A 26720-nucleotide genomic window follows, 5' to 3' on the forward strand; every position below is an offset into this window, starting at 1 on the left:
GCACTTTACCGAGTACCGAGTCATGTCACTGACTGTCCTCAGAGGGGCTAACAATCTAATCCCGACCATAGTCCTATGTCTATGTATGGCGTAGTGTATGTATCGTAGTCTAGGGCTAATTTAAGGGGAAGCCAATTAACTCATCTGTATGTTTTTGGGATGTGAGAGGAAACCGGAGTGCCCGGAGGAAACCCACACAGACACGAGGAGAACATACAAACTCGTTGCAGATAGTGCCCTGGCTAGATTACAAACTGGGGACCCTGTACAGCAAGGCGAGATTGTTAACCACTATGCCACCGTGCTGCCCTGTTATGAGGGGGGCTGGGGGGAACCATGGCAACAGTGTAGACTTCGGTGTTAGGCACCAGTTTGTTTTTGGTTTATGAATCTGCACATAGCTGGAAGTAATGTTTATTGCAAACAGAAGGTGTGACCAGCATTCAGGGGACAGTCAGTTTAATATACAACACACAATTTCGTTTATCGCATATTGCAGCTGTCAGTACATCAATGTCACCCAGCCAGCAAGAAAGAAGCAGGTCGAGCGCTGGCCTCAAACTACTGCGGGTTTCTTATTTAGAGTAGATAAGACAGCAAGTTATGGGGTGCACTCTCCATCTGTAGGGGGCGGAGGGTTGTCACTCCCATCTCTGTAGCAGCTGAGAGCCACACAAGGCAGTTTTCTCAGTGAAACTCAGAGAAAAGTTTTTTTTTTTTTAGAAAAATGAGCAGGTGAAAAACACCAGATTACTTACTGGTATGTCTGTGTTATACAGCCCGTTAGTTGAAATTGAATTTTATGGCTTGAAAAGGGAAGGTTTAGATACACTTTAAAGGACAACTGCAGTGAGAAGAATATGTAGGCTGCCATATGTATATCCTTTTAAACAATACCAATTGCCTGGCTGTCCTGCTGGTCTGTTTGGCTGCAGTAGTGTCTGAATAACACCAGAAACAAACATGCAGCGGATCTGTCAGATCTGACAATAATGTCAGAAACACCTGATCTGCTGCATGCTTGTTCAGGGCCTGTGGCTTAAAGTGAATGTTTACCGGTAAAAAAAAGAAAAAGTCAGATACTCACCTAAGGAGAGGGAAGGCTCGGTCCTAATGAGCCTTCCCTCTCCTCTCCCGGTACCCTCGGTGCTGCGCAGGATCCCCCGTGGCAGTATTCGACCAGTTCGGTCAAATACTGCCACTTCCGCATGCCTTCGGGAGCACTCGGGCTCCCGAGGACGGGGCCGCTCCATATTACGCATGCGCGAGCGCCCTCTATGACGCACTCGCGCGTACGTAGTATGGAGCGGCCCGTCTTCGGAAGCCCGAGTGCTCCCGAAGACCTCCGAAGTCCCTGCGGCGGCGGACGCGAATGGGGGAGCCAGCGCAGCACCGCGGGCACCGGGAGAGGAGAGGGAAGGCTCATTAGGACCGAGCCTTCCCTCTCATTAGGTGAGTATCTGACTTTTTCTTTTTTTTACCGGTACCCATTTAAAGTATTAGAGGCAGAGGAGCAGCAGGGCAGCCCGGGCAACTGGTATTGCTTAAAAGGAAATAAATATGGCAGCCTCCGTATACCTCTAGTGTCCGTTGTCATTTAAACTAACTCTATGATGCTCATTATTTCTATAGCACTAAAACTTTATAATCGCAATACTAGTAATCATATCTTAACTGATTGGGTATGGCACACTCTGGCCCCTTTAAGGAGCAGAGCCTTTTTTTCAATTTTGTACTTCCTGATCACTGCAATTGGCTCTCAGTGATCAGGGGGTCAGACTCAGGAGCCAATAAAAACGGCTCTTGACCGATACACGGACAATGGAGTGCTGTGGCAGCGGGGACGCACATTCGCGCCCCACGCATCAGAGCCATCGGCTTTACACCGCATCAGGCTTAGGCAGCCACAAGCGCAGCATAGATTTAACCATCGGTGTTCCTGAACCAGTTTAAAGCAAGAGAAAAACTATATATGGCAACATTATGGCAACACACACATTGGCCATGTACTGTAAGTTTGTGTAACAGAGGAGAACAAACCACAACTAACTCTGCAGAGCTGGCGCTTATCGGTTATGCTGTTGTCTGAATCCTAAACTGTAAGTGGCTGGATAGTAGAATGGTTAAGGGCTCTGCCTCTGATACAGGACACCAGGGTTCGGCTCTCGGCTCTGCCTGTTCAGTAAGCCAGCACCTATTCAGTAGGAGACCTTGGGCAAGACTCCCTTACACTGCTACTGCCTACTGAGTGCACCCTAGTGGCTGCTGCTCTGTCGCCTTGAGTCTGCCAGGAGAAAAGCGCGATATAAATGTTCTGTGTCTAAAACTCTGTAGGTTGAAAAATGCTTAGCCTGTGCTTGGGCTCCCTCTGCTGTTCATCTGTGGTTTGACAATTTCACTCAAGCACTACTAAACCTTTATAAATTCCATATTATAAACCCAAAGTCAGGTGGTTGTTTAGATTTAAAAAAAAAAAAAAAAAAAAAACAGGCATTTAATAGGGAGGGAATGTTGAGGTTAGGCAACACCAGGGGGGGTTTAGGGTTAGGTAACACGGCGGGAGGATCAGTTACTTATTATTTAGCACTTATATAGCACTGACATCTTCCGCAGCGCTGTACAAAGTGTATCGTCATGTCACTAATTGTTCCTCTGAGGAGCTCACATTCTAATTGCTGCCATAGTCCTACGTCTATGTCTGTATTGTGTAGTGTATGTATCGTAGTCTAGGGCCAATTTAGGGGAAGCCAATTAACTTATATGTATGTTTTTGGGATGCTGGAGGAAACCAGCGTGCCTGGAGGAAACCCACATAGACACGGGGAGAACATACACAGTCCATGCAGATAGTGCCCTGGCTGGGATTGAAACCAGGGACCCAGCGCTGCAAGGATTGAGATGGAGGGCTCTCTGTGAGAGTACGGTTAGGCCATAGTAAAATATCGGTACAGATTACGGGATCGGAATGAAGTAATGCGATAATAATTTTATCACTATTTCTCCAGTGGCGATCTCCAGCGGACTTTTTACTGGGTGCCTTTTTTTTTTTTTACATGGATTTGAATGAGCGCCTCACATTACAAAGACCCCCGCAGTGCTCATCCATGGTGTGCCAAGAACTAATGTGCTGCTGCATGTCAGGCTGTTCCCCTTTTGTGTCTTGTAGGCCGTTCAGTTAATGTCCATAATTTCATGTACGCCATTGTCTGTATTTGTGTGTACTTGTGTGTGTCTCTACTTTGTACAGTGTCAAGGAGGGGCTATTTAAATTAATTATAATAATCAGGCCTGGATTTACCATAAGGCACTGTAAGCACGAGCCTACAGGCGCTCGATGATGGAAAGGAGGCCCACTCCCCTCTCCGAGCTCCTCCCTCCCTCCTTCCCTGTGCAGAATCCCGATGAGAGTGGAAATGAGAAGTTACTCACCCAGCTCTCTGCATTCCACTGACAAGATCTCCCTTCAGGCAGGGACACCTCTAGCTACTTAATACTGAGGTTCCTCCAGCTGCCTAAAGCTGGCCACTAACGGTCCAATTTCTAGCGAAAAATCGTTCGAGCGATCAGAAATTCTGATCGGACGAAAAATCGTTCACTACACCATCAACTAACCAATCATTGCTTCCTATCTATCACGATCACCAAGAAAATCCAAATTTTCGTTCGACGAAAATTCATTCTGGCGACATTTTTTTTCACTCGTTCATAATCGATTGTGTCCACCAATGGAGATTATTTACAACCAATCCGATTAGAATTTCTGATCGCTCGAACGATTTTTCGCTAGAAATTGGACCGTTAGTGGCCAGCTTAATGCCTAGAGATTTTTTTATTAGATTTTCTGTAAAGTACTGGTAGAGACTGGTCATTATCTCCGGTGCATTGTCTTCTGGTTATCTCCTGTAGAGATGGCCCAGCCTTAGAGAACTCATGGAGAAGCACATGATCAGTTTGATCAGCTGATAGATTTGTAAGCCTCTGATTTGCTGAGATGACACTTCCTGGTTTAACACTTGATCATGACTAGCAAATCAGAGCCTCACAAATCTATCAGCTGATCAAACTGATCCTGTGCTTCTCCATGAGTTCTCCAAGGCTGGGCCATCTCTAATCTCCTGCTGAGTAGAACAATGCTTAATTTCTAGGCAAATAGATGGTTAGATAGATAATTTCCACCATGTTGGAAATTATCTATCTGGCAGGTAAATCTAAAGCCCAATCTACACGATATGATTGTTTGTGCGATTAGATTACGATTCTATTTACGATCCGATTAAATCCGACATGTCCGATCGGGATTCAATTCGATTCAATTTGATTTACCATTGCAAAATAATGGCAAATCGAATTGAATCGAATCCCGATCAGACATGTTGGATTTAATCCCATCGTAAATAGAATCGTAATTGAATCGCACAAAGAATCGTATCGTGTAGTTTGGGCTTAACAGAAAATCTTACAAAAAATTGTATGGTGTGTACGAGGCATAATACTTGTGGGTCCTCTAGCTACTTAATTTTTAGGGTACTTCTGGCTGCCTAATACTAAGGGGCACCTGTATCTATCTACACTCGGCAGGGGTAGTAGGGGAGAGGTGACAGCTGGGCCAACCAGCACACTTCGGTGGGGGGTTTGTAGGTTCCTGGAGGGTGGAGTCTAAGGTGCCAGGACATCTGTGCCTATAGGCTTCTTGTGATGAAAATCCGGGCCTGCTAATAGTTTTAATGTTTCCCTTTTTTCACTGTGACTTTAATGTCTGCAATGGAATCGCGCTTCAGGGATTTATTACCAGACATAAAACACCTCTGCAGCGTTGTCGGTACAGGAAGGGGGGGGGGGGATGATCCTCGGTCTCGTATAATTGGTTGGGGAGGGGGGTGACCCTCAGTCTCGTTTAATGGGGTCTCTCTATGCGTTCGGCTGACATTCTCGTTATGTAGATGGAGCGCGGAGGACTCGTGCCGCTCTGGCCATTGCTTCTCGTTAGAATGACGCGTTGACCTTGGGATAGACTCCGCAGTCGTGTCTCTCTCCTGCCCGGCAGATTGTTATTGATCGGGTGTAGCCGGTGGCGCAGTGCTGTGTGCGGAGCCTGGCCTCAGGCGACCTGCCCTCGTGTCTGCGCTAATCATGATCGACAATGCTGCCTGGCTGCTCTCCTCCCCGGACGGCAGGTTACCCATGATGCTCTAGGTCACGCTTCATTCACACACAATAGAATTCATTTACTGATGTCCTCTGAGCAGCGTTGGGTCAATGGGCTGCTTAGAATTCATCCTGCATGCAGGTTTACTGCAGATTGCATGGCGCTTGGAAATCAGCCAATCGGAATCATGATGACTTGTATTAGATCCTGTAGAGCTGAATATGAAGACGATTCTCCAGCAGTGGTCAACATGCAATCCAGGCTACTAGAACATCATCAAGTAGTATGCGGCGCTCTTCCCCTTCCTGTTCCCGTAACGGGGCCTGTAGCTCACATTTAACTTGAGTGAAAAATAGATCCATTTAGGATCTAATAACATTATGGGCGCTCTCCACTCAATCATTGTAAAAGTGCATCAACCAAGGTATTCCACACGCTCTAACCGACCGGTTTTGCCCTTCTGGCATCGTCAAGGCTACTACACTACTTGATGAAGTTCTAATAACCTGGATTGAATTTTTTGCATTTTTGGGATTCATCCTGGTTGAAGAATCGTCTGACTCCTCGCAGGAGTTTGTGAGTGACTTTCCTAAGGGACAGGTTCTCTTGACGGCTGCTGATTTTTGCAAATTTTAGAGCGCTAACATCTATACGGTCTATAAGTGTCTTTAATTGGCCCGATTCCAAGCTGCATACAAGCCAGAATTGTTAGCCTATCATCAACCATTGTTCGCGAAAAAGAAAATTCAGAATAATATATGTGATCAAACACGCTTAGGCTGAATTTAGTTTTTTCTTTAAAGGGACACTGTAGGGCTGTCGGGGGAAAATGAGCTGAACTTACCCGGGGCTTCTAATGGTCCCCCGCAGACATCCTGTGTTGGCGCAGCCACTCCTCGATGCTCCGGCCCCGCCTCCAGTTCACTTCTGGAATTTCTGACTTTAAAGTCAGAAAACCACTGCGCCTGCATTGCCGTGTCCTCACTCCCGCTGATGTCACCAGGAGTGTATAGCAGAAGCCCAGTATGGTCTGTGCCTGCGCAGTACGCTCCTGGTGACATCAGCAGGATCGAGGACACGGCAACGCAAGCGCAGTGGTTTTCTGACTTTAAAGTCAGAAATTCCAGAAGTGAACTGGAGGCGGGGCCGGAGCATCGGTGAGTGGCTGCGCGGGCACAGGATGTCTGTGGGGGACCATTAGACGCCCCGGGTAAGTTCAACTCATTTTCCCCCGACCCCCCTACAGTATCCCTTTAAGTGAACTCCGAGGTGAGAGGAATATGGAAGCTGCCATGTTTATTTCATTTTAAATAATGCACATTGCCCGACTGTCCTGCTGATCCTCTGCCTGTAATCGTTTAAGCGATAGATCCTGAACAAGCATGCAGCAGATCAGGTGTCTGTGACAAATCTGACAAGATTAGTTGCATGCTTGTTTTGGGTGTGTGATTTAGACCCTACTGACTAGAGCGATCAGCAGGACTGCCAGGCAACTGGTATTGTTTAAAAGGAAATAAATATAGCAGCTTCCGTAGATGTCACACCTCTGGTTCCTTAAAGAGACTCCGTAACAAAAATTGCATCCTGTTTTTAATCATCCTACATGTTCCAAAAGCGATTCTAATGTGTTCTGGCTAACTGCAGCACTTTCTACTATCACAGTCTCTGTAATAAATCAATGTATCTTTCCCCTGTCAGACTTGTCGGCCTGTGTCTGGAAGGCTGCCAAGTTCTTCAGTGTTGTGGTTCTGCTATGAACTCACCCTTCCTGGCCCCTCTATGCATACTGCCTGTGTGTTATTTAGATAAGAGAGAAGAGAGAAGCTGCTCTAATCAGCTGGATAAATCGTCCTCTGAGCTGGCTGGGCTTTCACATACTGAGGAATTACTAACAAGGGCAAAGCTCTTTGCAGGAAGAAAAGAGCAGCCTGAAACTTCAGTGCATGGGGGAAAGAAACACACAAATGATCTCTTGAGATTTAGAAGGAATGCTGTATACAGCCTGCTTATGTATGGATGTATTTTCTATGTGTAGAAATACTGTACATCAACCTACTTCCTGTTTTGGTGGCCATTTTGTTTGTTTACAAACAAACTTTTTAAAACTGTTTTTAACCACTTTTAATGCGGCGAAATTGTGACAGAGGGTAATAGGAGATGTCCCCTAACGCACTGGTATGTTTACTTTTGAGCGATTTTAACAATACAGATTCTCTTTAAAGAGACTCCGTAACAAAAATTGCATCCTGTTTTTTATCATCCTACAAGTTCCAAAAGCTATTCTAATGTGTTCTGGCTTACTGCAGCACTTTATACTATCACCATCTCTGTAATAAATCAACTTATCTCTCTCTTGTCAGACTTGTCAGCCTGTGTCTGGAAGGCTGCCAAGTTCTTCAGTGTTGTGGTTCTATGATGCATCTCCCCCTCCAGGCCCCTCTCTGCACACTGCCTGTGTATTATTTAGATTAGAGCAGCTTCTCTCTGCTCTCTCTTATCTTTTACAAGCTGGATAAATCCTCCTCTGAGCTGGCTGGGCTTTCACATACTGAGGAATTACATACAGGCAGAGCTGTCTGCACTCTGCAGGAAGAAACAGCCTGACACTTCAGTGGAAGATAGCTGCAGGGGGAAAGAAACACACAAATGATCTCTTGAGATTCAAAAGGAAGGCTGTATACAGCCTGCTTGTGTATGGATGTATTTTCTATGTGTGGACATACTGTACATCAACCTACTTCCTGTTTTGGTGGCCATTTTGTTTGTTTATAAACAAACTTTTTAAAACTGTTTTTAACCACTTTTAATGCGGCGGGGAGCGGCGAAATTGTGACAGAGGGTAATAGGAGATGTCCCCTAACGCACTGGTATGTTTACTTCTGTGCGATTTTAACAATACAGATTCTCTTTAAGTGACTTCCTTTAGGTGAGAAAAGTCTCCAGCATTCACATGGGTCTTATCACAACAATAGGTATGGTTGCTGAAAGGTTATCATATCAACAGTGGCGTATTGAAGGGGGATGTGTTGTGGATGTCCCGTTTTGTAGAAGGGGCAGTGTTTGTTTACAATTATCTTCTGTTGTTCTGTAGAGGGCTTTTAGGTTCATTTTAGATTAGTTAGCTCACTAACCACTTTTATGGACATCTACTGTATATAATGTCTAGCTATATGAATATCTGCCTAATGATGGGACTTTAAACATTTTACTGCTGTGTCTTTTCTGCACACTTCTCGTCTTTCTCTGACTTCAGTTCTGCTTCTAAGGGAAGTCGTGTCCAGCTGGTAATGGCGTCAGACTCTGGCTCCCGTTGTAAATTGTGCCCGCCCCTTCCTCCCTAAGCTGCTCTCATTTGCCGCCTGTCACTATTTGTGGTCATGTGATATTGGTGACAGCATTAGTGGGCACGTGTCTAGGAACAGTCGGCCAATGGGAGGAGCTGAGGGAGAAAGGGGTGTGTGCACTTTATTGTGCCCGCCCCTTCCTCCCTATGCTGCTGGCATTGGCCATCTGTCACTATTTCTAGTCATGTGTTATTGGTGACAGAATAAGTAGACACTGAGCGGTGTGAGTAGGTGTGAGCGGTGTGGCCAGGCTCAATCATCAAGCCCTTGTTGAGGTTTGGGGGGGGGGGGGGGGGGGGTTGGGGAGCAGCGCTGGAACGTTGAGGAAAAGGGGTCACTTCTTCCCCCTACAGGCATACTTTAAAGAACAAGCGACACCCATGCTAACCTAGAAATAAAAAACACATATATAAGTAGATAAATACTACTTCTACTTACATAACAGATGTATTGCGCTATCCACGTAATGATTCCTGTGAATTTTATAAAGGAAAAAGCAGAAAATCCTATTCTAGGCAGTGGCCATCTTGCCAAGCTAATGCTGACATCTTGTCCCCCCCCCCCCTTCCCTTTTCTTGCTCATTGTGTATTCATTAGCTGCCCTCCTTCCAGAGTCTTCAGACACTCCCACTGAGGTGTATACTAAGAACTACACTTTCTCATCCTCCAATCGCTGATTCACCTCAGCCTTGCTTGTAATCACAAGTGATCAGAGGGTGTTTCTGATAAGCAGCTAGGCAGGGAAATAAATGGGAGAGGAGGAATATTATAGATAAAAAGAACCCCCAGCATGCAAGTGTTTGGCACTGACTACTAAAGGGCCAGTGCTCCTAAAGTATGTGATAACTCCAAATCATAACAGCAGAAAACGTTTTGAATGCAGGATTAGCATTTTTATCACTTAATACACTCAGACCAGTTGCTGTTGAAATTTTATTTTTATGGTGACAATACTGCTTTAAACACTTAAGCCTTCGCTACAGTATGTCTACGCCCTCTGTAAATTCATCTAAGCCACAAGGACGTAGATCTACGTCTTGCAACTGAATCACACTTGTGCACGATTGGGCATTGCTCCTGTGCACTATCGTTTGCAGCACTGATTGGTGAAAGGGAATACATGTTCCCTGAGCCAATAAGATTGATTTTCTCCATTAAAAATACTTTAATTTTCTCAGTTCATAATGAAAAAGACACTGTAGCATTAGTTCAGAATCAAATATCCTCACCATAAATTGTGACAGGAACTTGATCTAAAACGCTAGAAACAATCAAAATTTGTGTGTTTGTCTTTTTCTCTATTTTTTCCTCTTTTTCCTATTAAACCACATAGAAACAAAATTGTTCTAGGGAAAAAATTCCATACAATGAAAGTCTAGTTTGTCTTGAATAAAACAATATATATTTCATTTAGGTGTCATAAGTAGAGAGAAAGTTTTTGCTCATCAAGTAGAGACAGCTAAAATGTCAAAACTGCTCTGGTCCATTGAAGGGGGGGGGGGGGGGCAAGGTCTGGATGAGAAATGGTTAAATAAAGTGACTTGCTGTTCTTTTCTTCCATCTGCTTGAAGCTATGTTCCCCATTTAGTTGAATTACCTTTCTTGGCCATAGATGGACCATATTTTCCGTTTATTCTATATAATCCTGTGCAGTGTTCTCCCCAGGCTCTTGTAGCCGGGTGCCCCACCCAGCTACTTTTTCATGCCACCCGGATACTATTTCATGCCACCCGGCTGGAAGAAATTTCTGGGGAGAACACTGCTGCGTATCTGGAGACCTCTGGGTCGTTAGTTTATGTCCTATTAATCCTGTGTTGTTTCTCCTACATTCAGCCTGAGCGTTTGATTAAAACATGTTGTGTTTTTTCCATCTGCAGCTACGAAGGAAAATGAAGAGCGAGTGTTCAGGGAGCGGATGCGGCCCAGGAAGCGGCAGGGGGCCGTCCGGCGTCGGGTCCATCAGGTCAACGGGCACAAGTTTATGGCGACGTACCTTAGGCAGCCAACGTATTGTTCGCACTGCAGAGATTTTATATGGTAAGATACTTTCTGGAGCTCGGATTTGTTTTCAGTTATTTTGATAAATGAGGCCCATTCTGCAGAAGGCTTTGGAGATGGAAACTTAACGACCCATCTTCATCTTTCTTCTGTTACGCATTTATTGTTCTGACATCTGGATGCGGCCGGCATTCATCATGTGGTTTCCTGCGAGCTGCATCGCTGGACTGACGGCGGCACGATTAACCCTTTAGCAGCCAGTTTGGTTAGTAGCTTGCCAGTGTTGCAGGACTTTTACTTTAGCAAAAATTTTTTTTATTTCCTATTTGTTACATGTCCCTGCTTCTAATTAGTATTGCTGTAATGAGTATTTATGGCCATTTGTCACTAGGGGGCAGTGTGAGACAATAACCAGAAGTCTTCTGCTCTCAGTTTCTGTATTTTCTGCTAGTAGAGAGAGATCAAAGTATTCCAAGAATTTACAACACAAAGAGTTCTGCTGACTAATGCTGGGTACACACTATGAGATTTTCTGGTCGATTTACTGTCAGATTAATTATTTCCAACATGTTAGATTTCGTTTTCCGAGCATTTTCCAATCTATATCCTATTAAAGTGCACGGAAATCGATCGGAAATCGATCGAAAAGCAAATCGGACATGTTGGAAATAATCGATCTGACAGTAAATCGACCAGAAAATCTCATAGTGTATACCCAGCATAAGGTTGAAAGCAGTGCACTTATCTCTAACGAGATAACGCTATTGAAGCTGCTAATGGGATAAACAGCGTTGTATTATAAAACTTTAGACAAAATCGCTGAGAACAGGCATCTAATGCAAATTGTACGTGTGTCACCGTGATCCACCTTAAAGCAAACCTGCAGCCATCTGTTTGAAAAGCAACCTTCAAGGATCACGATCTTGAAAATTGTTGGAATAAAATGCACTATACATTTCTTATTTTGTGTGTTGCAGGTTATGGAGTAGTCCATCTCCTCATTACCTTTATTCTTTGCAGTAGCACTCCCTGGATAGGATCTTTACAAACATGTCAGCTAGTATGCCTTCTTGTTGGCGCACATGATTCTGGCAGTTGAACTGATCAGTAAGCAGTAAGTGCTATTGTAAATACATACCTGAGTATCCCCCATGAGGAGATGGGCTAGACTAAAACCTCATATCCTATTGTGACAGCGACACAGGAAAAAGGTCCTGTACAGTGCATTTTACTCTTAGAGAAATGTACGTGTATGCATGTAATTTGATGTATACAGTTTTTCAAGATAGTTGCCCCTTAACCACTTCATTCCATGCGATACATGGTTAGAGTCCGCCTCTGCTGTTAATCTAGTGCCTGTATCTCCACTCCCACATCCACAATCCCCGCCCCCTTCCTTTCCCGTGTGTCGGCAAGAGATTGGGACTGCTGGGTCATACCGTCCTAGCACCGACCATGTCTACTGTTCTCTCTCCCCACTTCTCTACGCTTTGTTGTGCCTGGAGGCTAGCGGCTCGTCTGTAGAGCATTGGCCCCTGAACTGTGGCCCCTGTGGTTGTTGCAGGAGACGCTAGCTGTGTGTGTACACAATTCTACTAGTGGTGGGAAGCTTTTATTTTATCTAGTTATATTTGTTAAGCCTAGAGGGCTGTTAACCAGCTGAGCGGTCTGGACGAGCTCAGCTCGTCCAACACCGCCAGCGGCTGCCGCTCAGGCCCTGCTGGGCCGATTTTGATGAAATAAAAAGCAGCACACGCAGCTGGCACTTTGCCAGCCGCGTGTGCTGCCTGATCGCCGCCGCTCTCTGCGGCGATTCGCCGCGAGCAGCGGCGAAAGAGGGCCCCCCTAGCCGCCTGAGCCCAGCGTAGCCGGAACAAAAAGTTCCGGCCAGCGCTAAGGGCTGGATCGGAGGCGGCTGACGTCACGACGTCGGCTGACGTCGATGACGTCACTCCGCTCGTCGCTATGGCGACGATATAAGCAAAACAAGGAAGGCCGCTCATTGCGGCCTTCCTTGTTTATTCTGGGCGCCGGAGGCGATCGGAAGATCGCCTCCGGAGCGCCCTCTAGTGGGCTTTCATGCAGCCAACTTTCAGTTGGCTGCATGAAATAGTTTTTTTTTAATTTAAAAAAAACCCTCCCGCAGCCACCCTGGCGATTTAATCAGAACGCCAGGGTGGTTAAAGAGAACCCGAGGTGGGTTTGAAGAATATTATCTGCATACAGAGGCTGGATCTGCCTATACAGCCCAGCCTCTGTTGCTATCCCAAACCCCCCCAAGGTCCCCCTGCACTCTGCAATCCCTCATAAATCACAGCCACGCTGCTGACAAACAGCTTGTCAGAGCTGGCTGTGTTTATCTCTATAGTGTCAGTCTGCTGCTCTCCCCGCCTCCTGCAGAACTCCAGTCCCCGCCTGCATCCCTTCCCTCCCTGCTGATTGGAGGGAAGGGATGGGGGCAGGGACCGGAGCTATGCAGGAGGCGGGGGAGCAGCAAAGACTGACACTACAGATGTAAACACAGCCTCATACCACGGCTGTGATTTATGAGGGATTGCAGAGTGCAGGGGGACCTTAGTGGGGTTTGGGATAGCAACAGAGGCTGGGCTGTATAGGCAGATCCAGCCTCTGTATGCAGATAACATTCTTTAAACACACCTTGGGTTCTCTTTAAGCCTAGTACACATTTTCAATGATTATTGGCCAATCACTTACCAAATTGGTCAGTGATTGGCCAATCAAAATTGAAGGTGTGCACCAGGCTTAATGCAAACCTGAACTGAAAATTAAAAATCAAAATAAACCGTGTAGTCTATTCATTCATTTCTTTCTTGAGGTAAGTATGTCATATTCATTTGCAGGTACTTCATGTGTTTATTTTAAATAATTTTACTCGCTTCAGGTTCCCTTTAGGACTGCAGAATTGTCTCAGTTCTGGCAGTTACAGTATAGAGACCGTGTGATGACCTAGTCATACTGGAAACAGTACATACATCACAGAAGCAAATACCCCAGAGCAACCAATCCGATCTTAGCTTTAACGTGAAATAACAATTCTGATTGGTTGCCCTGAGCAACTGTTCAATCTTTTATTTTGTCTTCTTTGCACCTGTCCTTTGTATTTCCTCCTATGAGAGTGTTTGAGCGCCACTCATATCAGGTGTGCAATCATGCGCCAGCCATGCTAGAGATCAGAAATGATGTTTTTATTTCCCTCTCTAACTGTCGTATTTTCTTTCTCCTTTGCAGGGGCGTAATAGGGAAACAGGGTTATCAATGTCAAGGTAAGGAAAGATTCTGAAACTTTTCATTTGTATTATTGATATGCTGTATGTTCTCCTTTAAGTGGTAAATTGTACAGGACAACTGAAGTGAGAAGAATATGGAGGCTGCCATATTTATTTCCTTTTAACCTGCTGAGCGGTCTGAACGAGCTCAGCTCGTCCAACACCGCCAGAGGCTGCCGCTCAGGCCCTGCTGGGCCGATTTCCACCAAATAAAAAGCAGCACACGCAGCCGGCACTTTGCCAGCCGCGTGTGCTGCCTGATCGCCGCTGCAGCGCGGCGATCCGCCGCGTGCAGCGGCGAAAGAGGGTCCCCCCCAGCCGCCCGAGCCCAGCGTAGCCGGAACAAACAGTTCCGGCCAGCGCTAAGGGCTGGATCGGAGGCGGCTGACGTCAGGACGTCGGCTGACGTCCATGACGTCACTCCGCTCGTCGCCATGGCGACGAGGGAAGCGAAACACGGAGGGCCGCTCATTGCGGCCTTCCGTGTTATTCCTTGCCGCCGGAGGCGATCGGAAGATCGCCTCCGGAGCGCCCTCTAGTGGGCTTTCATGCAGCCAACTTTCAGTTGGCTGCATGAAATAGTTTTTTTTTAATTTAAAAAAAACCCTCCCGCAGCCACCCTGGCGATTTAATCAGAACGCCAGGGTGGTTAAACAGTACCAGTTGCCTGGCAGCCTTGCTTGTCTATCTGGCTGCAGTAGTGTCTGAATCACACCAGAAACAAGCATGCAGGTAATCTTGTCAGTTCTGACAATAATGTCAGAAACACCTGATCTGCTGCATGCTTGTTCAGGGGCTATGGCTAACAGTATTAGAGGCAGAGGATCAGCAGGACAGCCAGGCAACTGGTATTACTTAATAAGGAAATAAATATGGCAGCCTCCATATACCTCTTAATCCTTCCTGTAGCAAGAAAAAAAAGTAAAGAGACACTGCCCCCTGTGGAGCATTGAGTGAACAGTCAGTGTTGTATCTTGCCTTATCCTTATTAGTACAGTGTAGGTTCTTCTGGTGTCAGGCTTTGTGCAGATCTGGCCATTCAGCTTGAAGGCACCTGGCAAGAGAAAAGGTACTACAAATCAGTTAAGAAAAGTGATGGCAAACTTAAGCCAAGTGTAATTTGCCTTTTTAACACAGAAGGTATTTGCGATAATGCAGCTGTAAGTTTCCCATGATGCATCCCTCCTGAATATTCAAATGATCTCTTTCTGCTCCTGAAGCCAGGCTTATATCCAGAACTGCTGGTGTATAGTGATCCTGTTCCTTACAGAGCCACATCAACCCAACACACACACAGCCTGTTCCTTATAGAGCCACATCAACCTAACACGCACACAGCCTGTTTCGTTCTTATTGGACATCATCAGTGCATGGCAGGGATTGGCTCTATAGGATTATTGGTCCAAGCCCTATCGTATAGAACCCTCTTAATGCATACCACAGCAGACACTTGTGCTCCCAGGCAAATCAGAGTTTTGTTTGGTTGCCATCCTTGGTGTCTATAAGGGCCCTTTCATGCTACAAATTGCAACACACACGCATTTTCCTATGCGTTTTCTATGGGGATTTGTACTGCTTGTGCAGGTCCCATTCAATTACACTGATTGAAAATGTAAACACAATAAAATGCAGCATGTCGTGTAGTACTTTATTTTAAAGTGGATCTGAACTCAGAAATACTTCTCTGCACTAAAAGATAGGCAACAGCATAATAAACTTTAAAGAAAAAACATTCATTTGTTACAACTGATAGAAATCTTGCAATAAATCTGCTGTTTGTCTACTTCCTGCTTTCATAGAAGCAGACATAGGATTAACATCCTTTCATTACAGATTAGCTGCTTTGCCGTGGCAGAGGAGATTCCTGAGCTGACACAGCTGAGAGATCAAATTACAGTTGTGATTAGTCACACATGAGGGGGAATTAGACAGGCTAAACTCTCTAAATACATACAGGGTGCATTTCTCTGTTTTCCTTCTGTCCTGTGCAAGAGTTCAGGTCCACTTTAATCACAGAAAACACTAGGGGTGGTAGAGCGCTGTGATTTGCCCGTACTAGACGGCTGTATGCACATCCTAGCCGTGCCATCTTTATGAGCGTGTTTGCAGGCTGAGTGCAGGGCGGGCAGCTCAGAGCACCGGGTGAATCTACATGTAGTGAGATTTGCTGTCTGGGAATCCGGCCTTCTCTGCGGTCAGCTGTGGAGCTGGAGTCCAGCGTGGAAAATGTGTGTCTCTGCCAGCTGCTTATTTCTCATGATCCACATTGGGTATCTGACCTCCACCCAGTCTGCCCAGCCCGCAGCTTTATTTATATGTGTCTACTATGAGTTCACTATCTGTATAAACGGAGGATCTGCCAGCTGTCCCCGCAGGGAAAAGTCTCTGTCAGACGTCTTGTAGAGCACTGGCCCCAGAAGGACGCCACTCTGTGGGCTACAAGAGCTTTCTGCACTGCAGCCGACCTTTTTAAAGAGACACTGTAACATCAAAAATATCCCCTGGGGGGTACTCACCTCGGATGGGGGAAGCCTCGGGTTCCTAATGAGGCTTCCTCTGTCCCACGGGGGTCTCGCTGCAGCCCTCCGAACAGCCGGCGACAGACCCGACTGTCAATTCAATATTTACCTTTGCTGGCTCCAGCGGGGGCGCTGTGGCTGCTTTCGGCTCCGAAGTAGACGGAAATACCCGATCTCAGTCGGGTCCGCTCTACTGCGCAGGCTCCGGAGACTTGCGCCTGCGCAGTAGAGCAGACCCGGCGGCGTTTGGGTATTTCCGCCTACTTCGGAGCCGACAGCCACCAGAGCGCCCCCCGCTGGAGCCGGGAAGGTAAATATTGACGGCACCGCTGTACGGAGGGCTGCAGCGAGACCCCCGTGGGACAGAGGAGGATGGGGGAAGCCTCATTAGGATCCTGAGGCTTCCCCCACCTGAGGTGAGTACCCCCAGGGGAGGTTTTGACGTTACAGATTCTCTTTAAAGGGGCACTATGCCGAAAAAAATTAAAATTTAAAATATGTGCAAACAAAAACAAATTAAAAGTATGTTTTTTCCAGAATAAATAGAGCCATAAATTACTTTTCTCCTATGTTGCTGTCACACTATGTAGTAGAAATCTGTCAGAAGCGACAGGTTTTGGACTAGTCCATCTCTTCATAGGGGATTCTCAGGGATTTATTTATTTTCAAAAGCACTTAGTGAATGGCAGTTGCTCCGTCCAACTGCCAAAAAACTGCAGCGAGCAGGGAAGCTGGCCAGCATCATTGTTAACCACTTCGCCATATCGGGACGCATATATCCGTCCAGATAGGCAGTGGTGCTGCAGCCGTGTGGTGCGCGCGATCGGGCGCGCGCCCGAGCGCGCTCCCGCTGCCCCCCCCGATCAGTGAATGGGAATATAATTCCCATTCACCGATCTAAGTCCCCGGCAGAAATACCGACGCTTTCTCATCAGAGAGCGTGGTATTTCTGCCCCCAGGAAACTTCTTCTCTTCGTTTTAGTTCCTAGATGCGACATTGTTCGCATCCAGGAATTTTTTGAATGTGGCCATCTTGTGGCCAAATAGTAAACTGCACCCACATACTTTTATTAAATAAAAAAATACATTATATTACATCTAAAATTAGCAGTTTCCCTCACAAACTAAAATTACCCAAATACATTTTTGTATTAAAAAAAAATAAAAAAAATTACAATTAAAAAAAAAAAAAAAAACTACATAAATAGTTACCTAAGGGTCTGAACTTTTTAAATATACATGTCAAGAGAGTATCTTATTAAATTTTTTAAAATTATAAGCTTGTAAATAGTGATGGACGCAAATTGAAAAAATGCACCTTTATTTCTAAATAAAATATCGGCGCAATAAATTGTGATAGGGACGTAATTTAAACGGTGTAATAAGCGGGACAAATTTGCACATAAAATGCATAGGTTTTAATTACTGTAGAATGTATTAATTTTAAACTATAATGGCCAAAAACTGAGAAATAATGATTTTTTTCCATTTCTATCTTAATCTTCCTGTTAAAATGCATTTACAGTAAAGTGCCTCTTAGCAAAATGTACTACCCAAAGAAAGCCTAATTAGTGGCGGAAAAAACGAGATATAGATCAATTAATTGTGATAAGTAGCGATAAAGTTATTCGCGAATGAATGGGAGGTGAACATTGCCCGGATGCATAAGATTTTCGAAGCTGTAGGCTGAAGTGGTTAAAATCCTTTTTAGGGAATATCTTTATAAATAATAAAGGCCATGCTGAGAATCCCCTATGGAGAGATGGACTAGTCCAAAACCTGTCGGCTCTGTCAGATTTCTACTACCTACTGTAAGTGACAGCAACATAGGAGAAAAGTAATTTATGGCTCATTTTTCTCTGGAAAAAACTAACTTCTTATTTGTCTATGTTTGCACATATTTTACATTTTACAATTTTTCGGCACAGTGTCCCTTTATTAAGCACCAGCTCATAGGTGTTACTCTTCTTATTTGCAACACGCTACCAGTTTTAGCCCAGCAGCCTCAATATCACTCCATTACCCCTGTAAAGGAAATATAAAGCAATTTTAAAAAAAAAATCAGTTTAACGTACCTGGGGCTTTTTGCAGCCCCCTGGAGTCCTCCTGTGCCCGGGCCGTCATTCGGAGACCCTCCATCGAGCAGCGGCGACCTCTGCAGAATTGGCCGGCCACACATCTCCTCTCTCCGTCTCTTGCACACCGGTTCGGAAAATTGCTACTGCACATGCACGGAGCATGATTAGGCTGGCGGACATCGGGGGTTGCCGCTGCTCACTGGGGGTCCCGGAAGGATGGCATGGGCGCAAGGTGACTCCAGGGGGCTGTAAAAAGTCCCAGGTCAGTTTAACTGTTTTTTTTCTCCCTTTAACTCTTTAAATGCTGTCCACTTAAATGAACAGAGCACACTTTTTACCCACAAGATGCTTTTTAACCACAGCCTCTCGATGCGATTTAGGGCAACCTCCTGCAGTGCTGCACGTTATAACATTATTGACTCCAGTCGTTATGCTGAATGGACACCATTAAATGCGTGCATCTGTGCAATCGTGCAAGACACTGCAGTACTGGAAATGTCCATTCTATACCCTGTCGCATACTACCATGCAATATTCTAGCTATGTTGCTATCAAGCGATGTGCTCTGTGACAGCCCGAGATCTACGCTTTGATTTAGTCATTCTGAACGGGAGAGACGATCAGGTTATCCTACAGAATGATTTCTCCTTGAGAATTCATAGACAGACAGATGATTGTATTGTCCTGACACACAAATCTCCGCTGAGCCAAGAAGCAGAACCAACGTAGAAAATAAAAAACATCAGCTGCTACTCAGCTGGTTAATTAAAGAGACACTAAAGTGAAAAAATGTATGAGATAATAAAGTGTATGTGTAGTACAGAAAAGAACATTAGTGGCAAAGAAAAGTCTCTTATTTTCAGTTATATAGCTTTTTTTTATTACATTACATCATTCTCTAATATTTACAGTTTACAAACCACACTTTGTATTTTAAACTATGAAACCGAGCAGAGCTAATGTAATGACCCTTTGAACTCCCCTGCAGTAAAACTTTAAACAAACAAGAAACCGTGAGAGACAGGTTGAGATGAGGGCTTCAGAAAACAGCACCGTAGCCCCACCCAAGTTGGGTCAGAGAGCTCAGAGAAGCTCTTTTGCAGAAATAACAAGTGAAGTTTCTTAAAGCGGACCTGAACTCAGAACTTCCCCTCTACTCTAAAAGACACACAACAGCATAATAACCTTTAAAGAAAAACATTTCCTTGTTACAGCTGATACAAATCCTGCAAGAAATCTGCAGTGGGTCTGCTTCCTGCTTTCATGGAAGCAGACCTATTGTTAACACCCTGTGCTTTCAAATGAGCTTATCTGCCATGGCAGTCACCTGACACGGGAGAGATCAAATTACAACTTGTAACTAGTCACAGATGAGGGGTAATCAGACAGGCTAAACTCTCTAAATACATACAGGGTGCATTTCACTCTGTTTTCCTTCTGTCCTGTGCAAGAGTTCAGGTCCGCCTTAACCTTTCATGTTCTGGAAAACAATATGAGACTTTTCTTTGCCACTTATGTTCTATTTCTTAGCTGTACTACACATGCAAATCATTCTCATAAGTTTATTTTCACTTCTGATTCCCTTTAACCCCGATACCAGCTGTTTCACCGGCAGCTAATGGCTTTCATTTGCTAGCAGAGCTTCCTCTTCCTGAGGCTTGGAGGTTGTCAGGGTAAGAGAGTTTTCTTCTCATCACTACAAATTAGACCTAAACTTATGGAGGGAATTTATTTTGCTTCTGACCAGGGCCAGCCTTTGATATATGTGATCTGTGCAATCACACCAGGCGCCATGGAGTCAGTCAAAGAACGTTTAGGCGATGTCCACACTATGCCGGATTGGCAATGTGCGAGGTCTCTCTTTGGTTGACTATGGCGAGGCCTGTTCTGAGGGGAACCTGTCCTGTTACACCGCTGTATGGTCTTGGCCAACGTGGTGCAGCTCATTTTCAGGGTGTTAGCATTCTTCTTATAGACTAGGCCATCTTTATGTAGAACAACAATTCTTGATTAAGATCCTCAGAGAGATCTCTGCCATGAGGAGCCATGCTGAGCTTCCAGTGCCCAGTATGAGAGAGTGTGAGAGCGATAACACCAAATGTAACACACCTCCTGCTCCCCAGTCACACCTGAGACCTTGTAACACTAACCAGTCACATGACACCGGGGAGGGAAAATGTCTGATTGGGCAGAATTCCTCTATAAGCTCCTCAGAGAGATCTCTGCCATGAGGAGCCATGCTGAGCTTCCAGTGCCCAGTATGAGAGAGTGTGAGAGCGATAACACCAAATGTAACACACCTCCTGCTCCCCAGTCACACCTGAGACCTTGTAACACTAACCAGTCACATGACCCCGGGGAGGGAAAATGTCTGATTGGGCAGAATTCCTCTATAAGCTCCTCAGAGAGATCTCTGCCATGAGGAGCCATGCTGAGCTTCCAGTGACCAGTATGAGAGAACGTGAGAGCGATAACACCAAATGTAACACACCTCCTGCTCCCCAGTCACACCTGAGACCTTGTAACACTAACCAGTCACATGACCCTGGGGAGGGAAAGTGATTAGGCAGAATTCTTCTATAAGCTCCTCAGAGAGTTCTCTGCCATGAGGAGCCATGCTGAGCTGCCAGTGACCAGTATGAGAGAGTGTGAGAGCGATAACACCAAATGTAACACACCACCTGCTCCCCAGTCACACCTGAGACCTTGTAACACTAACCAGTCACATGACCCCGGGGAGGGAAAGTGTCTGATTGGGCAGAAACCTTCTATAAGCTTCTCAGAGAGTTCTCTGCCATGAGGAGCCATGCTGAGCTTCCAGTGACCAGTATGAGAGAATGTGAGAGCGATAACACCAAATGTAACACACCTCCTGCTCCCCAGTCACACCTGAGACCTTGTAACACTAACCAGTCACGTGACCCCGGGGAGGGAAAATGTCTGATTGGGCAGAATTCTTCTATAAGCTCCTCAGAGAGTTCTCTGCCATGAGGAGCCATGCTGAGCTTCCAGTGACCAGTATGAGGGAGTGTGAGAGCGATAACACCAAATGTAACACACCTCCTGCTCCCCAGTCACACCTGAGACCTTATAACACTAACCAGTCACATGACCCCGGGAGGGAAAATGTCTGATTGGATACAACATTGACACTCTTTTAAGCGTGTACTCAGTTTTTGTTGCCAGGGGTTTAGACATTAATGGCTGTGTTGTTATTTTGATGGAACAGCAAATGTACACTGCTATACAAGCTGTACACTGACTACTTTACATTGTATCAAAGTGTCATATCTTCAGTGTTGTCCAATGAAAATACATAATTTACATAAATATTTGCCAAAGTGTTAGAGGTGTACTCACTTTTGTAAGATACTGTGTCTAATTTTATGGTCTTAACATTTTTAAATATCTTTTTTAAAACCCTTCCAACAAAAACACCCCTTTGTAATACTGTAGAAAGAAATGGCCCAAACGTCGGCATTGACCAAATTTGGAGGTTCGTAAAAATAGATCGCCAAAGGAGAGAGATTTGAAAACCATTGTCCTCCGGTTACAGATATTGTTCAGTGGTCATCAGTGATTTATCGAGACAGATACTAAAAAGTCAAAAGAAACGTAGCAGCCAATCGGGTTTCAGATGCGTAATGAAACACAGATATTAAATGCCTTCTCTAGGCATCTGCCAGATGTGTTCTGTGGTGGCCAAGTGAGGAATTAAAAAACGTAGATGTATGACACAAATATAGGCCGAAACATACAGATTGTTTGAAGACCATTTTCAATATGTTGGGGTTTTTTAGGTCCTCAAAGTTGAGTGTGATTTAAATCTCTAACCCAGATTGAGTGTTCACCCACCATTATCGGGGCAAGCTGCCCTGTTGCTGCTCCTGTTCCCGAGGCCAATCCACCCCACCCCACAAAGATTGACACTGGTAGGAGGCCATTTCCACCCCTTCCACAATTCTGTGTAATGCAACCTACATAACTCTGAATTGTAGCCACCCCCTTCCCCAAAGTAAAGAACAGGACTAAGGGCCAGTGGCCCATAACAGCCATCCTTCACCTGAGTAGAGATACAGGGAGAAAGTAAGTGGCAGCATTGACCGTTTTACTCTCCCAGAAGGCATTGCAGGAAGTTGAGCAGTTTCAGCAACTCGGTGGCCTGCCTTGTGTAGACAACAAGATCTCTCACGCTGGAAATGTCCACATGAAATCACCTTTGTTAAGAGTCGGAAGGTGTTCTAGATGAGTGGGCTGAATTTTAGGAAGGGAGAACCTGAGGAGATGGAGAAAAACGAATACTTCTTTGCTACCTTCTTAAACTTTAATATGTAATGTTGTAATTGTAGATGCCATTTATCTTGAAAACGTTCTCCTTTGTCTGCAGTTTGCACTTGCGTAGTTCACAAGAGATGCCATGAGCTTATCATAACGAAATGCGCTGGTCTAAAGAAACAGGAAACCGTCGATGAGGTAAATATTTAGATTATAAAAATGTTCAAGCTTTGTAGGGAAACCTCTTTGTGTGGCACTCCCTTTCCCTGTATCTGTCCCACATTCTTCTGCAATGTCGTATGCCGATAAGATAGCTGATAACTTTCAGAAATCATCTTTGCCATAAACCCAGTTAGTTGTATTGTGTTCTTCTGAAGGAATAAGTTTATGGTGGCCATACCATGGTCGCTCAATTCATTAGCTTATCTGAGAGGAATCGATCTGATCAAATCCCTTCACACACCACTCACAGATTTTCAGTAGATTTCAGTATGAAATCTACTGAAAATCTGTGTGCACTGCCTGTTGGGTCTACAGTATGTCCTCCAGTAGCTCCCTCTGGGCCGTGCAATGCAGGCAGTGTATACACTCACCTGTCCCCCGGTACCAGGGCCGGTTCAAGTAACAATTGGGCCCTAGGACAAAATTAGCCTGGGGGCCCCCCAACAGACACCCCTGACCAAAAAGTGTCATTAGAGGCCCTTTGCTGCAGCCACATTTCCCTCCTGGGCCCCTAAGCTGGCTGCTGACCCTTCCCCAATCACCTCCCAACTTAACAGACTCTGCAGAGTCCCTGAGGAGCAACAGTTAAGATGGGGGAGGGACAACTTGGGGGCCCCTACAGGCTATGGGGCCCTGGGGTAATTGCCCATTTTTTCCTATGGTAGCTCCGGCCCTGCCCGGTGCTTCTCCCCACCGCTGGGCGCTCCTCCCTGACTCTTCTCTCGTTTTTCTCTCTTGTGTCCCGTGACAAATGCCGGAGGCCAAACACTAGGGGCACTGTGGCACAAACCTTGTGGGTCCACTAGAAGCCTCTAGTGCTTTGTGACATAATACCGGTACCCTGGGAGAGGAGGGACAGGGAGGAGTGCCGGACGGTGGAGAGAAGCCACGGGAGGAAGCGCCAGGCGAGTGTAAGCTTCACTGCCTACCTCGCTTGTCGCAAAATTAAATGCCGCTAGCACCGCGCTCCTGACCCACTGCTGATTGAGCAAAGTCTTTCATCCAGCATGATTGGCCCAATCTATCTATTTCGGCCCAAAATTAATCGAACGGAAATTGCGACCACGAGTTCTCTCAGATTTTATCAAATCGATAAGAAATTGATAAGTAATACCGACCATTGTATTACCACCTTAATCAGTCTTGGGGAATTTTAAAGGAGGCCTCCCTTGTCTAATTGGATGAGCACAGTTACTGATAGTCTCAAAGGATAGAAGCAGATTGTTTGTTCTGCAGAAATTCCCCTCCAGGAGGTGACCAGGAAGAACAGGTTATCGATTTCATCGAGTCATTGATTTTGTGAATCTGTCAGACTGGATGCAATCTGATTGTGTCTCGCTCCTGATTACTGGTTTTCGCCCACACAGGAAAAAAAATCAATAGGAAATGATCACATGACTACAACCAGGCAATTTAGAGATGTATAAATCAATTGCCTGCTTAAAGCACACCTGACCAGAGGCAAAGCTTCCTGATTTAAGCACAGAGATGTGTTCATACCGGGTCCACATACCTCGGTGCATTGTCCGCTCCAAATTTTCACACAGGTTTCCTGCAATGTTTCCTGCCAATTGCCCTCCCATTTCTTCTTCTTCCCCGCCCCATTCACTCCTCTTGGAGGAGGAAATGGGAGGGAACAGCAAACCCGCCTCTTCCTGTCTGAAAATTTTACTTGAGGGGTGATTCCGGGAAGCGGAGGGAATGAGGAGAGAAATAGACAACGCATAGAGGTATGTGGCTCCTGCATGAAAATACCTCTGTGCTTAGCTTAGCTAGCATTGCCTCTGGTCAGGTGTCCTTTAATGGGGTTACCAAATACTGGAGAAAATATGGATACCTAGTCACGGGAGGAGGGATGTCTACCTAATATGGGGGTGTGGCCTGAGGTGAAGGGTGGAGTTTAGGGTACAAGAACACCTGTGCCTACAGATCTGTAAATCCGGCTCTGATTTCGGATGAATTAAGTCTGAAGTGTGTACGCAGCTGAACTCACAGGCAAGTCGAGCTGTATCTGAAGTAAACTAATCTCCCAGGGCAAGATGTCGATATCAGAAGAAGGAAGTGTAATTGCTCATGGCATTCCATGGAATAATTACGTAGCGGGCATCCTGGTCATTGAATATATGTCATTGCTGTTAAAGGGAACCTAAACTAAAGGTCCATACACACGGGGTACGGCCGTCGCCGCAACCACGTGGCATGCGCGTGTTGCGGAGACAGGTCGCCCGTGTGTATAACGTGCGCGCCCCGAACCATCGCCCGTCGGAGCTGTCGCCAAGCGTGAGTACGCGGGCTAGCGACAGGAGACCTACGCGAGTGAATGGAACATCCGGCCGGGGGATGCTCCATTCACAAACAGCTTCCGCCGCGTCTCTGCCTTTCTGGCGAGACGTGTGGACAGCTGTCGCCGGCATCGCTCCCTGGTCGCGTGCTCGCATGCAACGGGGGACAATTGTCCCCCGTGAGTATGTAGCTTAATAAGGATATGGATTTTTCCTTTTAAAATAATACCAGTTGCCTGACTCCCCTGCTGATCCTGTGTCTCTAATACTTTTAGCCACAGCCCCTGAACAAGCATGCAAATCAGGTGCTCTGACAGAAGTCAGACTGGATTAGCTGCATGCTTGTCTCAGGTGTGTGATTCAGCCACTACTGCAGCCAAAGAGATCAGCAGGACTGCCAGGCAACTGGTATTGTTTAACAGGAAACATTCATATCCCTCTGTTTAGGTTCCCTTTAACCACTTGCCGACCGCCCACAGCCCATGGGCGGCGGCAAAGTGGACGCCTAAAGGACCGCAATACGCCTTCAGGCGGCGCGTCCTTTAGGCATGCCGGGGGAGCGATCGCGTCATTGATGACGCGCGCTTCCCCCGGCAACTGGCTCCGCCCACCCGCCGTAACATCCCGCCGGCCGTACGGAAGCGCCGGCGGGATGTTAACCCCGCGATCGCCGCATACAAAGTGTATAATACACTTTGTAATGTATACAAAGTGTATTATACAGGCTGCCTCCTGCCCTGGTGGTCCCAGTGTCCGAGGGACCACCAGGGCAGGCTGCAGCCACCCTAGTCTGCACCCAAACACACTGATCTGCCCCCCCCCGCCCACTGATCGCCCACAGCACCCCTCAGACCCCCCCCTGCCCACCCCCCAGACCCCTGTTTGCACCCAATCACCCCCCTAATAACCCATCAATCACTCCCTGTCACTATCTGTCAACGCTATTTTTTTTTTATATCCCCCCCTGCCCCCTGCCCCCTCCTGATCACCCCCCCACCCCTCAGATTCTCCCCAGACCCCCCCCCAGACCCCCCCCCCCCCCCCCCCCCTGTGTACTGTATGCATCTATCTTCCCTGATAACCTGTCAATCACCCGTCAATCACCCATCAATCACCCATCAATCACCCCCTGTCACTGCCACCCAACAATCAGCCCCTAACCTGCCCCTTGCGGGCAATCTGATCACCCACCCACACCAATAGATCGCCCGCAGATCCGACATCAGATCACCTCCCAAATCCATTGTTTACATCTATTCTCTCCTCTAAACACCCACTAATTACCCATCAATCACCCATCAATCACCCCCTATCACCACCTGTCACTTTTACCTATCAGATGAGACCCTAATCTGCCCCTTGCGGGCACCCAATCACCCGCCAACACGCTCAGATTGCCCTCTGACCCCCCCTTATCAATTCGCCAGTGCATTAATTACATCTGTTCTTCCCTGTAATAACCCACTGATCACCTGTCAATCACCTGCCAATCACCTATCACCCATCAATCACCCCCTGTCACTGCCACCCATCAATCAGCCCCTAACCTGCCCCTTGCGGGCAATCTGA

General features: G+C 46.2%; 1 protein-coding gene across 1 annotated transcript in view; it reads left to right on the top strand.

Moving 5' to 3' along the window:
- Positions 1 to 26720, top strand: part of PRKCE (protein kinase C epsilon) — a 484799-nt gene that overhangs the window by 229656 nt on the left and 228423 nt on the right. The window contains 3 exon segments of the mRNA XM_068233034.1: positions 10368 to 10527; positions 13738 to 13772; positions 22760 to 22845. Coding sequence (XP_068089135.1) covers positions 10368 to 10527; positions 13738 to 13772; positions 22760 to 22845 — 281 coding nt within the window.

Source organism: Hyperolius riggenbachi, chromosome 4 (assembly GCF_040937935.1).
Source record: "Hyperolius riggenbachi isolate aHypRig1 chromosome 4, aHypRig1.pri, whole genome shotgun sequence".
Lineage (NCBI taxonomy): Eukaryota > Metazoa > Chordata > Amphibia > Anura > Hyperoliidae > Hyperolius > Hyperolius riggenbachi.